The 18,176-nt window shown below is 43.5% G+C and overlaps 1 protein-coding gene across 9 annotated transcripts in view; it reads right to left on the bottom strand.

Annotated features, from left to right (window-relative positions):
* atp11a (ATPase phospholipid transporting 11A) overlaps positions 1-18,176 on the bottom strand; it is a 75,622-nt gene that overhangs the window by 32,696 nt on the left and 24,750 nt on the right. For all 9 annotated transcript variants that reach the window (XR_006657132.1, XM_045205638.1, XM_045205640.1 and 6 more), the window contains exons 2-4: positions 1,610-1,732; positions 1,402-1,491; positions 1,021-1,209 (exon numbers count right to left, since the gene is read on the bottom strand). Coding sequence is in view for 8 of the 9 variants with exons in the window: in XM_045205638.1 (XP_045061573.1) it covers positions 1,021-1,209; positions 1,402-1,491; positions 1,610-1,732 (402 nt within the window). In the remaining variant the exon portion in view is untranslated. The remainder of the gene's footprint in view (positions 1-1,020; positions 1,210-1,401; positions 1,492-1,609; positions 1,733-18,176) is intronic.

The following is an 18,176-nucleotide window of genomic DNA, read 5'->3' as shown; positions in this document are numbered from 1 at the left end:
GGTGCCTGGTCCAGCTCCGGTCAGCGGTTCCAATCCGGAGCCAGAGCAGTCCGCGCCACCGGGGTCCAGTTCAGCAACGGTCAGCTGCTCCACTCCGGAGCCAGAGTAGTCCGCTCCACCAGTGCCCAGTCCAGCACCAGTCAGCGTCTCCATTCCGGAGTCAGAGCATTCCGCTCCACCGGGGTCCAGTCCAGCTCCGGTCAGCGGTTCCACTCCGGAGCCAGAGCAGTACGCTTCACCGGTGCCCAGTCCAGCTCCGGTCAGCAGCTCCAGTCAAGACCCAGAAGTCAGCCCCTCTCCAGGGTCGGGGTCTCCCACACCAGGGTCCAGACAGGGCTTGGTGCTTCGTGGGAGGATTACCGATCCAGGCCCAGACGCACCTTTGTGGGGGGGGGGGTATTGTCACGCCCTGGCCTTGAGAGGCCGGTTGTCTTTAGTTGGTTTGGTCAGGGCGTGAGGATCTATGTTATTATTTCTATGTTTAGATTCTAGATGTGTTTTTCTAGGTTTGGCCGGGTGTGATTCCCAATCAGAGGCAGCTGTCGCTCGTTGTCTCTGATTGGGGATCATACTTAAGTAGCCTGTTTGCCTACCTTAGTTGTGGGACCTTGTTTATGTTCTGTGTTTAGGCTTGTATGTGTACAGCCTGAGGACTTCACGTTACGTTGTTTCTTGTTTTGTTTATGTTTATTGAGTTTAATAAACATGTTCGCATACCACGCTGCACCTTGGTCTGACCCGTCTCTCAACGATTGTGACAAAATGGCACAATTTTCTCTCAGCTCCATGACAAAATGTGTAGAATTGCAGGAAATGAGCTTTAAACTGAAACATTTTCTCTCCACTGCCAAGATGATATTTTGTACTTATTATAGTTTTTCACTGCTCAGCCCTTATGGTGGGACGCCACTCAAAACACACCTTAATTGGTGGGTCACAAAGAAACAAGGTTTGGGAACCCCTGATCTAAAGAACCCAGGTTTGATCCCTGGTCATTTTCAGTTGTAGGATGATACGTACCCTCAGTTTACGACTCTGTTTCCTGATCACCTTCCCATGCTGCACCTCGTGTACAGGACACTGGTTAATAGCATTGTCTGCTTTGTGCCTGAGCCAGTCCTCATAGCCCTGTTTGATGGCCGTGACCGTGATGACGAAGAAGAGAGGGAGTCCGCTGGTGATGGGACTGGTGGGCGTGTCAATGATCAACTAAAGTGGGCGAGAGAGAAAGGGAGAATGATCTATTGTCATCTGAAACTTCTGCGTTTGCAAGATTTATATTTCTTGCCAACAAAGCCTTGGATTGACTTAAATTGAATCTACCCGTCAATATCTTTTAATTTTATTTGTAACTTTTTTTTTGGGGGGGGGTAGATCAGCTTTCGTATTGCAAGATCTTACCTGTACAAGAAATATGATGAGGAAGTAGAAATTGGCAATTCTTCTGAACTGCTCAAACAAATTCTTCGGTACAAAATTCCAGAATGTGTACTGTGGAAAGGGAAGCAACAGCACATGGTTATAACATGGTTGAAACGTGGTTACCACATGGTTGTAACATGGTTGTAACGCAGTTGTAACGTGGTTGTAGCGTGGTTGTGGTTCTCACCTTGGAGGAGATGATGCGGTTGTCGGGGTACCTCTGGGGGATGTAGGCCTCTGCTCCCGGCGGGGGCTCTTTGTTTCCAATGTACACGGTCCTGGTGTCCACCCAGTTCTCCTCTCCAGCACACTGCACAGAGGCCAAGAGGTCAAAGGTCAATGCCAGGTCGGCACACAGGTCAGGTCAGATCATGACAGGACAAATCAGGGCAGGTCAGGTTAGGTCAGGACAGGAGAAGACACAGGGGCAACAAATGTAGCCTCATTGCCTGGCTGGCTGGCTGGCTGGCTGGCTACCTGGCTGGGTGGCTGGCTGGCTGGCTACCTGGCTGGGTGGGTGGGTGCCAGGCAGTTGTTTCCTGCTCCAGCCAACATGTCTTTGTCTCACTAAACTTGGTTAGTGTTGTTGAATGCACAGACAGTCTGGCAGACACAATAGCATTACAGTCGCAAACAGTATAAATGACTGTGTTGAGTGTAATAAGCTGCCGACCTAACACAACACAACAGACCTAACAGTGAGTAAGTGCTCTGAGTCATGTAACAGTCATGTGGGGAATGACTAATGAGGGTTGGATATAAGCCTTCCACCTTCCAATAACTCTCCCATTCAACACTAACTATGACACACACCTTTATACAAACACACACCACAACACCATAGGAATGTCAACCCACTGATGTTAACCCTGTCTGGAATAGTCAAATAGAATAGAATCTGTTCAAACAGAATAAAATACAAAAAGAGGGAAATCAAATAAAATATAATAGAATCGTATTAAAGCAATTTCCTTACTGGCTTAGCCTTCGGTAACTAAATGGGTTGCGTCCAGTAGAATGCTACATGTTTGCCCATGTCTGTTTATCACCCAGTGAGCTAGCTCATGGTTGAGAAGCTGGACAAGCCCAGACAGAGAGACACTGAGGGGATTTGATTCATGCCCCGGGTGAACTGGGTTAGCGGTGACTGCATTCCATTTAGAACAGGGCTGCATCCCGGGCGTGAGCCGGACGCCCCGTATGGACGTTCTAACGCTAACATTCTAGCCTGTATGTTTATTGCCAAACAGAGCGTTTTTATAATGCTATACTTTCCTTAGAATACCTCCCTTGTCTGAATATAGTGTATATCCTGAGTTCCATAGATACTGGTCATGTCCTTTGTCTGAATATAGTGTATATCCTGAGTTCCATAGATACCGGTCATGTCCTTTGTCTGAATATAGTGTATATCCTGAGGTCCATAGATACTGGTCATGTCCTTTGTCTGAATATAGTGTATATCCTGAGTTCCATAGATACCGGTCATGTCCTTTGTCTGAATATAGTGTATATCCTGATGTCCATAGATACTGGTCATGTCCTTTGTCTGAATATAGTGTATATCCTGAGTTCCATAGATACCGGTCATGTCCTTTGTCTGAATATAGTGTATATCCTGAGTTCCATCGATACTGGTCATGTCCTTTGTCTGAATATAGTGTATATCCTGAGTTCCATAGATACTGGTCATGTCCTTTGTCTGAATATAGTGTATATCCCGAGTTCCATAGATACTGGTCATGTCCTTTGTTTGAATATAGTGTATATCCTGAGTTCCATAGATACTGGTCATGTCCTTTGTCTGAATATAGTGTATATCCTGAGTTCCATAGATACTGGTCATGTCCTTTGTCTGAATATAGTGTATATCCTGAGTTCCATAGATACTGGTCATGTCCTTTGTCTGAATATAGTGTATATCCTGAGTTCCATAGATACCGGTCATGTCCTTTGTCTGAATATAGTGTATATCCTGAGTTCCATAGATACCGGTCATGTCCTTTGTCTGAATATAGTGTATATCCTGAGTTCCATTTATACCGGTCATGTCCTTTGTCTGAATATAGTGTATATCCTGAGTTCCATAGATACTGGTCATGTCCTTTGTCTGAATATAGTGTATATCCTGAGTTCCATAGATACTGGTCATGTCCTTTGTCTGAATATAGTGTATATCCTGAGTTCCATAGATACTGGTCATGTCCTTTGTCTGAATATAGTGTATATCCTGAGTTCCATCGATACTGGTCATGTCCTTTGTCTGAATATAGTGTATATCCTGAGTTCCATAGATACTGGTCATGTCCTTTGTCTGAATATAGTGTATATCCTGAGTTCCATAGATACTGGTCATGTCCTTTGTCTGAATATAGTGTATATCCTGAGTTCCATAGATACCGGTCATGTCCTTTGTCTGAATATAGTGTATATCCTGAGTTCCATAGATACCGGTCATGTCCTTTGTCTGAATATAGTGTATATCCTGAGTTCCATAGATACTGGTCATGTCCTTTGTCTGAATATAGTGTATATCCTGAGTTCCATAGATACCGGTCATGTCCTTTGTCTGAATAAAGTGTATATCCTGAGTTCCATAGATACTGGTCATGTCCTTTGTCTGAATATAGTGTATATCCTGAGTTCCATAGATACCGGTCATGTCCTTTGTCTGAATATAGTGTATATCCTGAGTTCCATAGATACTGGTCATGTCCTTTGTCTGAATATAGTGTATATCCTGAGTTCCATAGATACTGGTCATGTCCTTTGTCTGAATATAGTGTATATCCTGAGTTCCATAGATACTGGTCATGTCCTTTGTTTGAATATAGTGTATATCCTGAGTTCCATAGATACTGGTCATGTCCTTTGTCTGAATATAGTGTATATCCTGAGTTCCATAGATACTGGTCATGTCCTTTGTCTGAATATAGTGTATATCCTGAGTTCCATAGATACTGGTCATGTCCTTTGTCTGAATATAGTGTATATCCTGAGTTCCATAGATACCGGTCATGTCCTTTGTCTGAATATAGTGTATATCCTGAGTTCCATAGATACCGGTCATGTCCTTTGTCTGAATATAGTGTATATCCTGAGTTCCATTTATACCGGTCATGTCCTTTGTCTGAATATAGTGTATATCCTGAGTTCCATAGATACCGGTCATGTCCTTTGTCTGAATATAGTGTATATCCTGAGTTCCATAGATACTGGTCATGTCCTTTGTCTGAATATAGTGTATATCCTGAGTTCCATAGATACTGGTCATGTCCTTTGTCTGAATATAGTGTATATCCTGAGTTCCATCGATACTGGTCATGTCCTTTGTCTGAATATAGTGTATATCCTGAGTTCCATAGATACTGGTCATGTCCTTTGTCTGAATATAGTGTATATCCTGAGTTCCATAGATACTGGTCATGTCCTTTGTCTGAATATAGTGTATATCCTGAGTTCCATAGATACTGGTCATGTCCTTTGTTTGGTTAGCATGTTATACTTTGTATGTCTCCTTAGTTCTGCCACTTTGTCTTGTATGTGAATGTGTTGTATCTATCTCCCTTTGTATCCCTCCAGACCAAAACCTTACCTACCGGCCTTACAAGCCATTCCATATCGCCATCCTACCCCCCATGTGCTCCTGTGTCCTTGTGCAGTGCCTTTTTTAGTTAGTTAATAAATACCCTGAACTGGAAACCTTGTCTTCAACCATCATTCCTGCATTTTTACAGATGCTGCACCATGGTGGCAATATCACTCCTCAACCTAGCCTAAGATACAGTCAACCTAGCCTAAGATACAGTCAACCTAGCCTAACATAGAGTCAACCTAGCCTAAGATACAGTCAACCTAGCCTAAGATACAGTCAACCTATCCTAAGATACAGTCAACCTAGCCTAAGATACAGTCAACCTAGCCTAAGATACAGTCAACCTAGCCTAAGATACAGTCAACCTAGCCTAAAATACAGTCAACCTATCCTAAGATACAGTCAACCTAGCCTAAGATACAGTCAACCTAGCCTAACATAGAGTCAACCTAGCCTAAGATACAGTCAACCTAGCCTAAGATACAGTCAACCTAGCCTAAGATACAGTCAACCTAGCCTAAGATACAGTCAACCTAGCCTAAAATACAGTCAACCTAGCCTAAGATACAGTCAACCTAGCCTAAGATACAGTCAACCTAGCCTAAGATACAGTCAACCTAGCCTAAGATACAGTCAACCTAGCGTAAGATACAGTCAACCTAGCCTAAAATACAGTCAACCTAGCCTAAGATACAGTCCGGCCTAGTTATTTTCTATAGACTCACTGGAGCCAGACAGAGGCTGCAGGGAATTATCTTATCAATACCTGAATGGTTGCTACTCTGCATACCTAATCAATCAAACCTCAGCTATTAAAAGGTCAGTTTGTAGCAATGTTTGGTTTGATTTGAACTGATTTCACTGTGAGGATATTCTGCAAAGTTCCAGAGTGTCCAGTGTGGTTTTTCAGTATGACCTGTAAGACAAGCCAATGTGTTCAGCCAGACAGGCTCTGGTTAGCTGTGGTTCATAAGAGGCCAGTGTGAGGTGATGAGTGTGGTTTCCTAATATGGCCTGTGAAACTGTGCTCAGAATGCCCCTACCGCACCACTGGTCCACCCATCCATCCCATTAGACAGGGATTACAATGAGCCAGCATTTGTAGCATTAGCATCTTTAGCTAGCGGTTATGTCATTGGGGCGAGTACAGGCTACTATCCCTTTAGATATTATTTTTACCCACAGAGGGCACTGTGGTATATCGGCCAAGCAGATTAAACATATGTTAGCTCTTGTTCATTCATTATTCCTTTGTAGTTCAGTTGGCAGAGCATGGCACTTGTAACACCAGGGTAGTGGGTTTGATTCCCGGGACCACCCATACATACAAATGTATGCACGCATGACTGTAAGTCACTTTGGATAAAAGAGTCTGCTAAATGGCATATATTTAAGCAATATGGCCCGAGGGGGTGTGGTATATGGTGAATATACCACGGCTAAGGGCTGTTCTTAGGCACGACGCAAAGCGGAGTCTCTGGATACAGCCCTTAGCCGTGGTTTATTGGCCATATACCACAAACCCCTGAGGTGCCTTATTGCTATTATAAACTGGTTACCAACGTAATTAGAGCAGTAAAAATAAATGTTTTGTCATACCCATGGTATACGGTCTGATATACCACGGCTGTCAGCCAATCAGCATTCAGGGCTCGAACCACCCAGTTTATATTATTATTCTAAATAAGGCAAATTCGGCACAGGAACAATCGGGCTTACAGTTTCATTATACAGTATCATTGTTGCATCACAATGTACTGTAACAAAACGTAACCCTGTTACTTATCTTGTCCAGGGCAGTGTATCTCTCTTATAAAACGTTCAGCTCTAGTGCCCTACATGATTTCATTCATAGAACCAGATTTTAATTAAATAAAAGGTTCATTTTTTTGAGCAAATAGGAATTAGGTGTCAGAAGTCTAAATGTTAGCTTGTATTCAGAATACCAGCGATTCTGTATTAAAGTGAATGACTCACTTTTCTCTTCCCTGAATAAGATCTCCTGTTACTTTGGTTGGCTGCTGAGCACAAGCCTGTGTTTCTCACAGAGGAATGCAGCCTCGAAGACTGAACAAAGAACACACACACCCATCCGGTCCTACAGATAAGACACCTGAGAGCCTACAAGTCTTCAGACAAGATCCTTCTCTTTTTCAACTTAAGGGGCTTTATTGGCATGGGAAACATATGTTTACATTGCCAAAGCAAGTGAAATAGATAATAAACAAAAGTGAAATAAACAATACAAAAATTAACAGTAGACATTACACTCACAAAAGTTCCAAAATAATAAAATACATTTCAAGTATCATATTATGTCTATATACAGTGTTGTAATGATGTGCAAATAGTTACAGTACAAAAGGCTTTGAAGTACAAAAGTCTCTCTCCCTCTCTCCCTCTCTCCCTCTCTCCCTCTCTCCCTCTCTCCCTCCCTCCCTCCCTCTCATAAAGTGGCTTGTAGCCCCATGCTGTAGACTCTATAACAGCTGGTGAGGGGCCGTGTGTCCACTGAGCCTCTCTAAGCAGCTTTCATCCTCTGTTCTGCAGGCCTCCCACTCTGCCCTACACCATAGTAGTACTATACTACAGCTGTCTCCATACCATAGTAGTACTATACTACAGCTGTCTCCATACCATAGTAGTACTATACTACAGCTGTCTCCATACCATAGTAGTACTATACTACAGCTGTCTCTACACCGTAGTATTACTATACTACAGCTGTCTCCATACCATAGTATTACTATACTACAGCTGTCTCTACACCGTAGTATTACTATACTACAGCTGTCTCCATACCATAGTAGTACTATACTACAGCTGTCTCTACACCATAGTAGTACTATACTACAGCTGTCTCCATACCATAGTATTACTATACTACAGCTGTCTCTACACCGTAGTATTACTATACTACAGCTGTCTCCATACCATAGTAGTACTATACTACAGCTGTCTCCATACCATAGTAGTACTATACTACAGCTGTCTCTACACCGTAGTATTACTATACTACAGCTGTCTCCATACCATAATAGTACTATACTACAGCTGTCTCCATACCATAGTAGTACTATACTACAGCTGTCTCTACACCGTAGTATTACTATACTACAGCTGTCTCCATACCATAGTAGTACTATACTACAGCTGTCTCCATACCATAGTAGTACTATACTACAGCTGTCTCCATACCATAGTATTACTATACTACAGCTGTCTCTACACCGTAGTATTACTATACTACAGCTGTCTCCATACCATAGTATTACTATACTACAGCTGTCTCCATACCATAGTAGTACTATCCTACAGCTGTCTCTACACCATAGTAGTACTATACTACAGCTGTCTCTACACCGTAGTATTACTATACTACAGCTGTCTCCATACCATAGTAGTACTACACTACAGCTGTCTCTACACCGTAGTATTACTATACTACAGCTGTCTCCATACCATAGTAGTACTATACTACAGCTGTCTCTACACCATAGTATTACTAACTACAGCTGTCTCCATACCATAGTAGTACTATACTACAGCGGTCTCCATACCATAGTAGTACTATACTACAGCTGTCTCCATACCATAGTAGTACTATACTACAGCTGTCTCTACACCGTAGTATTACTATACTACAGCTGTCTCCATACCATAGTAGTACTATACTACAGCTGTCTCTACACCATAGTATTACTATACTACAGCTGTCTCCATACCATAGTAGTACTATACTACAGCTGTCTCTACACCATAGTATTACTATACTACAGCTGTCTCCATACCATAGTATTACTATACTACAGCTGTCTCCATACCATAGTATTACTATACTACAGCTGTCTCTACACCGTAGTATTACTATACTACAGCTGTCTCCATACCATAGTAGTACTATACTACAGCTGTCTCTACACCGTAGTATTACTATACTACAGCTGTCTCCATACCATAGTATTACTATACTACATCTGTCTCTACACCATAGTATTACTATACTACATCTGTCTCTACACCATAGTATTACTATACTACACCTGTCAACAATGCTCTCTTTACTAGAGTGGCTTATTGCCTTTGCGTCAGTTTGTTGCTGTTGGCAACTCATTGTGATTTGTTTGTTGTTTGATATGAGTTAGTATATTATCCTGAGTAAAGATAGCATGGAATGTTATGGCAACCTTCACAGGATGAAAAGTGAAATCATTATCACCCCTTGCCTAGACAAACAGACATCAGACACCCACACCCACACCCACACCCACACCCCCACACCCACACACACACACACACACACACACACACACACACACACACACACACACACACACACACACACACACACACACACACACACACACACACATATCCTGCTGTAGTATAAAGAGAGGTGACAGTAATCCCTGTCCGGTGAATAGGATTGTTTTTCCCGAGCACCGTGCCCTAGTTTTCAGCCATGTCTCGTGGGGTAAAGTCACTGAGCACTCCTAGTCTCCTAGTTTTCAGCCATGTCTCGTGGGGTAAAGTCACTGAGCACTCCTAGTCTCCTAGTTTCCAGCCGTGTCTCGTGGGGTTAAGTCACTGAGCACTCCTAGTCTCCTAGTTTCCAGCTGTGTCTCATGGGGTTAAGTCACTGAGCACTCCTAGTCTCCTAGTTTCCAGCCGTGTCTTGTGGGGTTAAGTCACTGAGCACTCCTAGTCTCCTAGTTTCCAGCCGTGTCTCATGGGGTTAAGTCACTGAGCACTCCTAGTCTCCTAGTTTCCAGCCGTGTCTCGTGGGGTTAAGTCACTGAGCACTCCTAGTCTCCTAGTTTCCAGCCGTGTCTTGTGGGGTTAAGTCACTGAGCACTCCTAGTCTCCTAGTTTCCAGCCGTGTCTCGTGGGGTTAAGTCACTGAGCACTCCTAGTCTCCTAGTTTCCAGCCGTGTCTCGTGGGGTTAAGTCACTGAGCACTCCTAGTCTCCTAGTTTCCAGCCGTGTCTCGTGGGGTTAAGTCACTGAGCACTCCTAGTCTCCTAGTTTCCAGCCGTGTCTCGTGGGGTTAAGTCACTGAGCACTCCTAGTCTCCTAGCCTGCTCTGGTCACCCCCACTAGTGTTCAGCTATTTTGAGCTCACCTGTCCTATACACACCTCAAACAGGACAGGAGGAGACTCCACCTCTGGATCATTGAGCCTAAGGAGGTTTAAGGGTCTTATCTGACCTTATCTGACCTGAAACAAGGGTGCATCTCAATAGTCTGTAGTGGCACCCTTTTCTAGTCTCCTTACCTTTTGACTGGTGATTCTGGGGGTGCATCTCAATAGTCTGGAGTGGCACCCTCTTCTAGTCTCCTTACCCTTTGACTGATGATTCTGGGGGTGCATCTCAATAGTCTATAGTGTCACCCTCTTCTAGTCTCCTTACCCTTTGACTGGTGATTCTGGGGGTGCATCTCAAAAGTCTATAGTGGCCCAGTCTTCTAGTCTCCTGATGATGCTGCATCACCAATCAAAGGGTTAAGAGTGGAGAAAAGGATACCACTATAGACTATTGAGATGCAGCCTCAGCTGGCCTGCTTCAGTGATCTGAGCAGCAGAAGAGATGAGAGAAGACATAGCATGAGGAAGAGAGAGGAGAGAGGAGCAGCCTTCTGGTCTGTGTGTATCAGCAGCTGACTGGGAACAGCTGTGATCTCCTCTCCCCAGATAAGAGCTGGTCTGCTCTCTCTCACGGTCAGCCCTCCTCTCAACTAACCTCTCTCTGAATGTGTGTCTCTGTCTTTGCTATCTTCCATTCTATCACTCTCTTGCTTTCTCTTTCCTTCTCACAATCCCTCCATTTCTCTTGCTCACTCAGCTCACTCTCAGACACACACCACTCCCTATCTCAGAAGAGTCAGGAGAGAAAGAGCGGGTGTGAGAGAGAGAGAAAGAGGGAGAGAGAGAGGGAGAGAGAGAGTGTTCATTGTTCAGGAGCAGAGGAGGCGGCTTCTACCATGAACACTGTATTGTCCTCTGCATGACAGAGGAAAGGGAGTCACCCTCAACCAGAGAAACAACCAGCACAGACTGCAGCCATTGAGCAATCCACACAACTAGAACCAAATGACCCTATATGAACCTATTGACACAGACTGCAGCCATTGAGCCATCCACACAACTAGAACCAAATGAACCTATACAGTGGGGGAAAAAAGTATTTAGTCAGCCACCAATTGTGCATGTTCTTCCACTTAACCCTCCCGTTGTCCTAGGGTCAAAATGACCCGCCACTGTGTTGAACCAACTTTATTTAATTTTTATATTTTTGGGATCATTTGTGAGAAGGAGGCAGTGAGACTTTAAAGAAAGTATCACTGCCTCCTTCTCACAAATGATCCAAAAAATATAAAAATTAAATAAAGTTGGTTCAACACAGTGGCGGGTCATTTTGACCCTAGGACAACGGGAGGGTTAAAAAGATGAGAGAGGCCTGTAATTTTCATCATAGGTACACGTCAACTATGACAGACAAAATGAGAAAAAAATATCCAGAAGATCACATTGTAGGATTTTTAATGAATTTATTTGCAAATTATGGTGGAAAATAAGTATTTGGTCAATAACAAAAGTTTCTCAATACTTTGTTATATACCCTTTGTTGGCAATGACACAGGTCAAACGTTTTCTGTAAGTCTTCACAAGGTTTTCACACACTGTTGCTGGTATTTTGGCCCATTCCTCCATGCAGATCTCCTCTAGAGCAGTGATGTTTTGGGGCTGTCGCTGGGCAACACGGACTTTCAACTCCCTCCAAAGATTTTCTATGGGGTTGAGATCTGGAGACTGGCTAGGCCACTCCAGGACCTTGAAATGCTTCTTACGAAGCCACTCCTTCGTTGCCCGGGCGGTGTGTTTGGGATCATTGTCATGCTGAAAGACCCAGCCACGTTTCATCTTCAATGCCCTTGCTGATGGAAGGAGGTTTTCACTCAAAATCTCACGATACATGGCCCCATTCATTCTTTCCTTTACACGGATCAGTCGTCCTGGTCCCTTTGCAGAAAACAGCCCCAAAGCATGATGTTTCCACCCCCATGCTTCACAGTAGGTATGGTGTTCTTTGGATGCAACTCAGCATTCTTTGTCCTCCAAACACGACGAGTTGAGTTTTTATCAAAAAGTTCTATTTTGGTTTCATTTGACCATATGACATTCTCCCAATCCTCTTCTGGATCATCCAAATGCACTCTAGCAAACTTCAGACGGGCCTGGACATGTACTGGCTTAAGCAGGGGGACACGTCTGGCACTGCTGGATTTGAGTCCCTGGCGGCGTAGTGTGTTACTGATGGTAGGCTTTGTTACTTTGGTCCCAGCTCTCTGCAGGTCATTCACTAGGTCCCCCCGTGTGGTTCTGGGATTTTTGCTCACCGTCCTTGTGATCATTTTGACCCCACGGGGTGAGATCTTGCGTGGAGCCCCAGATCGAGGGAGATTATCAGTGGTCTTGTATGTCTTCCATTTCCTAATAATTGCTCCCACAGTTGATTTCTTCAAACCAAGCTGCTTACCTATTGCAGATTCAGTCTTCCCAGCCTGGTGCAGGTCTACAATTTTGTTTCTGGTGTCCTTTATAATATATATAATAATATAATATAATAATATATAAGAACAGAATATAGAATAGAGTAGGGGAAAAAAGTATTTAGTCATCCACCAATTGTGCAAGTTCTCCCACTTAAAAAGATGAGAGAGGCCTGTAATTTCATCATAGGTACACGTCAACTATGACAGACAAATTGAGAAAATATTTTCCAGAAAATCACATTGTAGGATTTTTTATGCTTTGACAGCTCTTTGGTCTTGGCCATAGTGGAGTTTGGAGTGTGACTGTTTGAGGTTGTGGACAGGTGTCTTTTATACTGATAACAAGTTCAAACAGGTGCCATTAATACAGGTAACGAGTGGAGGACAGAGGAGCCTCTTAAAGAAGTTGTTACAGGTCTGTGAGAGCCAGAAATCTTGCTTGTTTGTAGGTGACCAAATACTTATTTTCCACCATAATTTGCAAATAAATTCATAAAAAATCCTACAATGTGATTTTCTGGAAAATATTTTCTCAATTTGTCTGTCATAGTTGACGTGTACCTATGATGAAATTACAGGCCTCTCTCATCTTTTTAAGTGGGAGAACTTGCACAATTGGTGGATGACTAAATACTTTTTTCCCCCACTGTATGAACCTATTGACTTTATGGACGATAAAGTTCTATTCTATATTCTGTTCTAAAAAACAACCCTCTTCCAAAACAGATTATTTTCCGGGGTATAAAACATGTCCTCTAAGAAATAGCACATCAAAGACACAAAGTAATGTTCCGGTCAGAACGTGTGGCAGGGCAACGTTAATGAGGGTACAAGCCCACGCATAAATACACTCCCCTACTGCACATCCTCCCAGCCTGAAGGGAACCAGTAATCACTGATCTAACATGACAGGATAGGTGGAAATAAGAGTTCCTCTACATTGTTTTCACCCATCCAGTAAGGTGTGAGATCTGTGATGAGGCTACTAAGTGGGGGAGAAGGGAAGAATGCCTTAAGTATTGGTACAGGACCACTATCTCTTGTACATGATGTATCATCATGGCATGTCTGCTGATCGTACACAGTCTGTTCTGGTGCTCTCATGGAGGAGAGGAGAGGGGAACACATATAGATAGGCTGGTTAGCTTGAGTCTTGAGATGCCGACAAGGGCTGCAAGTAGCCTAGCGGTTAAGAGCGTTGGGCTAGTTCGAATCCCCGATCCGACTAGGTGAAAAATCTGTTGATGTGCTCTTGAGCAAGACACTTAACCCTAATTGCTCCTTCCTGTAAGTCGCTCTGGATAAGAGCATCTGCTAAATGACTAAAATGTAAATGTGAAACACTCTCGTCTCACCCACACTCCTCTCCTCTCTGTCTGCCTCCTGACCTCTTCTCCCACGTCTCTCCTCCCAGCTAGCACTTTTGGTTCCTTGGAAGTTGTGGGAGCATACGTTTTTGGTTTCCCATTGGTTCTGGGAAAAAAGCCATACGTTCCCTGATGGTTAAAACTGAATTTTTTTTACCGTTCTGAGAACGGAAGTGAAAATTTCGCCTGTTCTGGGAACATTAATTTTTAGGTTGCAGGGAGGTTCTGAGAACGTTTATCTATGGTTCCCTGAAAGTTTCCCTGGGAGGTTTTATTAATGTTCTGAGAACGGAAATTATAGGTTATTTAAAGGTAATGAATTAACGTTCTGAGAACATGTTTCAATAAGACTTTTAATAACACTGCTAGCTTAGTTTGGGTTAACTATTTTGAACTCTAAGCACAGATAGGACACATGGAAATTAATGTGCTTAGACATGAATCATGCAAACACATTAATTGTTTATTGTGGCATGGTGTCAGTGAGATTTAAACCTATGATCTTCTGCTTTCTATCTATGGAATTAGTCCACTGCGCCACCAGGATGGAGCTAGCATGCCATGTTTTTTTTTACTCATTCAAAGCTGTTCATTTTATTCTATTCAAACCCTATTTCAAAGAAACAAGCACTCATTAAGATCACTTAACAAGATAGAGGATAGATACAAATAGTTTTGTTGATGCTGAGAAAGGAATGTATATGTTTTTAAATAACATTCCTAGAACGTTCTTTGAACGTTACTAATGTTTTCTTGTGGTTTTATGGAAAGTTTTCTTAATGTTCTGAGAACGTGACTTTAAATAGAACCATGAGGAAACCTGTAAAAAGGTTATGCTGAAGTACTGAAGTTCCCATAGAAGAAAGTTGTTTCTTAACGTTCTCTGAACAATTTGAGAACATTACTTTTAATAGAACCATGAGGAAACCTGTAGGAAACGTTATGGGAAGATTTAATGCAAAATAACCATAGGACAACCACGCTCTCACCAAGCTCTAAGAAACGTATGGTTCTCAGAACGTTATGTGCTAGCTGGGCTTCCTCCATTCTAAAGAAGACAACACTGTTGCTACAGGACCTCTCAGTCCAACCAAGGTGCATGGAATGAGGAACAAACTGGATTCATAAAACATACCTAGTAATGAGGGCAGTTGAGGGTCTAGGATAGTTGGGGGTCTAGGATAGTTGGGGGTCTAGGATAGTTGGGGGTCTAGGATAGTTGGGGGTCTAGGATAGTTGGGGGTCTAGGATAGTTGGGGGTCTAGGATAGTTGGGGGTCTAGAATAGTTGGGGGTCTAGGATAGTTGGGGGTCTAGGATAGTTGGGGGTCTAGGATAGTTGGGGGTCTAGAATAGTTGGGGGTCTAGGATAGTTGGGGGTCTAGGATAGTTGGGGGTCTAGGATAGTTGGGGGTCTAGGATAGTTGGGGGTCTAGGATAGTTGAGGGTCTAGAATATTTGGGGGTCTAGGATAGTTGGGGGTCTAGGATAGTTGGGGGTCTAGAATAGTTGGGGGTCTAGGATAGTTGGGGGTCTAGGATAGTTGGGGGTCTAGAATAGTTGGGGGTCTAGGATAGTTGGGGGTCTAGGATAGTTGGGGGTCTAGAATAGTTGGGGGTCTAGAATAGTTGGGGGTCTAGGATAGTTGGGGGTCTAGGATAGTTGGGGGTCTAGGATAGCTGGGGGTTTGGCTCTTGCTTACTGAGACATCAAGTGGGAGAGGAATACAGATTCCTGTAACCATTGATACTTGTAATTCCATGCATGGTCATCCCCAACCAGGGGTCAAACCATAATGCCCAACTGGGTCACACACACTTCACACAGAGGTGCATTCTGGTTAGCAGAGTAATTAAAGGGGTATAATGGCAGGCAGTGCTTAAGAGTTGCCTCCAAATGGAATGCTGAAAGAGGTCAGCCTGGCCCTGCAGTCAGAGATCTAATCAATGATTGTTGTGGGCTTACTCACCAACGATCCTCTAGTCCAGTGTTTCCCAACTCCAGTCCTCCAGTACCTCCAGCAGCACACATTTTTATTGTAGCCCCCCAGACAAGCAGACCTGATTCAATTCATTGAGTGCCTGATGAGCAGCTGATAAGTTGAATCAGGTCTGCGTGTCTGTGGCTATAGTAAAAACGTGTACTGTTGGGGGTACTGGAGTTGGGAAACACTGGACTAGAGGATCGTTAGTGAGTAAGCCCACAACAATCACTGATTAGATCTCTGACTGCAGGGTCAGACTGACCTCTTTGAGCATTCCATTTGGAACTTAAGCACTGCCTGCCATTATACCACTAGTATAGTCACTTCACTGGGTTTTAATCAAGCCCTCTCCTCTGTTCTAACACACTACTCTGTTCTCTCACACTACCCCATTCTAACACACTCCTCTGCTCTCACACACTAGGCCCTGTGGCCCGCTAGTGACCTCTTCTAATTACTCCCTTTGCCTGTTCATGGTCTTCTCAGTTTACAATATGGCCCTGTTCGTCAGTGACCGATACTCTAAATCATGCTGGTAAATATTCAATACAATTTGGCACGGTCAAATTAATTTGTAATATCAAGATTTGAATGGAGTTAGATACTGTAAGTTCTCATTCGCCTGAGGCCTGAGACAGCGTCGTCCAGGGTAGGGGAGGGAATGGCCGGCAGGGATGTAGCTCAGTTGATAGAGCATGGCGTTTGCAACGCCAGGGTTGTGGGTTCGATTCCCACGGGGGGCCAGTATAAAAATAAAAAAATGTATTCACTAACTGTAAGTCGCTCTGGATAAGAGCGTCTGCTAAATGACTAAAATGTAAATGTAATACTGTAGATGACAGTTCAATCCTCGTCCCAGGAGACAGTGTGTCCTGTCATCAGTGTTCTGTAAGGTCCCCTCCCCAGGTAATGCAGCTCTAACCTTATTTGTGTCTCTCTGTTCCAGACCCACTCTCTCCCGCCACAGACAACCGTTTATATGGTGATAAGCCAACAACATTATTTTATTGATTACGTTGAAGCTTTTAGAATTTTAAGACATTTTGCATTAAGACCTGTCCGCGTCTAATCAAATCAAAGTCCCACGATTAAGCCCGACTTCTGATCCATTCGGATGTAATACTAGACTTCTGGAGGTTTTAATCATAGTTAGTGCTGGGTCAGGTTTCAGGACGGGAGCGTATTTATAGTTAAAGGAAAAAACATTGGGAGAGAAAAATCAATGGAGAACCTTTTGCTATTGGACCCAAAGTGGCCGCCTTTTCTCTGTGGTCGTCACTTAGTGGACGCATCGTCTTTCTCCCTGCTTCTCATTGGCCGCCCAGGCCCTTTAAAAGATCAGTCACCGCTTCCTGTTGATGACCAAGGATTTCCTGTTAGTGTGTAGTAGCAGGAGGATACATTTAGCCCCGCCCCATTCCCTCTAGTCTTCTATTGGCTCTATTCCCAGATTACTTTTCTGAATTCAATGGCAGTGATTGTTTTGACATGGTCCACCTGAAGTAGATTTCCTGTGACCTTCCAAGTCAACAAGAAGAATGTTTCTAACCAGGTTTCAGTCCACAGTCTCAATCCAAAAGTAATCAGTCAAAGTCAATTAAGGGTACCCCAACCCACCAATTTGTGAACCACTGTTCTATGATACATAAGTGTAGGAATGTGTTTAGTGAATTACAGGTACTATACTAGATAGTGACAGTAACAGTTACACAGGTGGAAACAGTGATAAACAGGAAGAGCAGGATAACCCCTACCCCACCGCTGGGCCAATTCCTGGATTCTGATAGACAGGCACTTAATATAATAATATAATATAATAATATGCCATTTAGCAGACGCTTTTATCCAAAGCGACTTACAGTCATGCGTGCATACATTTTTTGTGTATGGGTGGTCCGGATGATATGTTGTAATGCCTCTTCAGTAGAAGAGAGAAAGAGAGAGAGAGAGAGAGAGAGAGAGAGAGAGAGAGAGAGAGACAGAGAGAGAGAGAGAGAGAGAGAGAGAGAGAGATAAAGATAAAGAAGGGAGAGGCAGTGTTAATATTTGATGGGAAGCATCTGTGGAGATTCAGGCTGACTATCGACAGCAGCATTATGGGAGAGAGGGGGAGAGGAAGGAGGAAGGAGTGAGGGGGGAGTTGGGGGTGGATGGGGAGATTACATTTCTGCCTCACTCACTCTGGGACATGACTGCCTGCTGGCCCATTCGCAGTCACACAGAGAGGCCAGGGACCAATCCAACAACACTCACTA

Source organism: Coregonus clupeaformis, chromosome 20, assembly GCF_020615455.1.
Source record: "Coregonus clupeaformis isolate EN_2021a chromosome 20, ASM2061545v1, whole genome shotgun sequence".
NCBI lineage: Eukaryota > Metazoa > Chordata > Actinopteri > Salmoniformes > Salmonidae > Coregonus > Coregonus clupeaformis.
The sequence above is the reverse complement of the archived record's forward strand: the minus strand, read 5'-3'. Positions and strand labels throughout refer to the sequence as shown.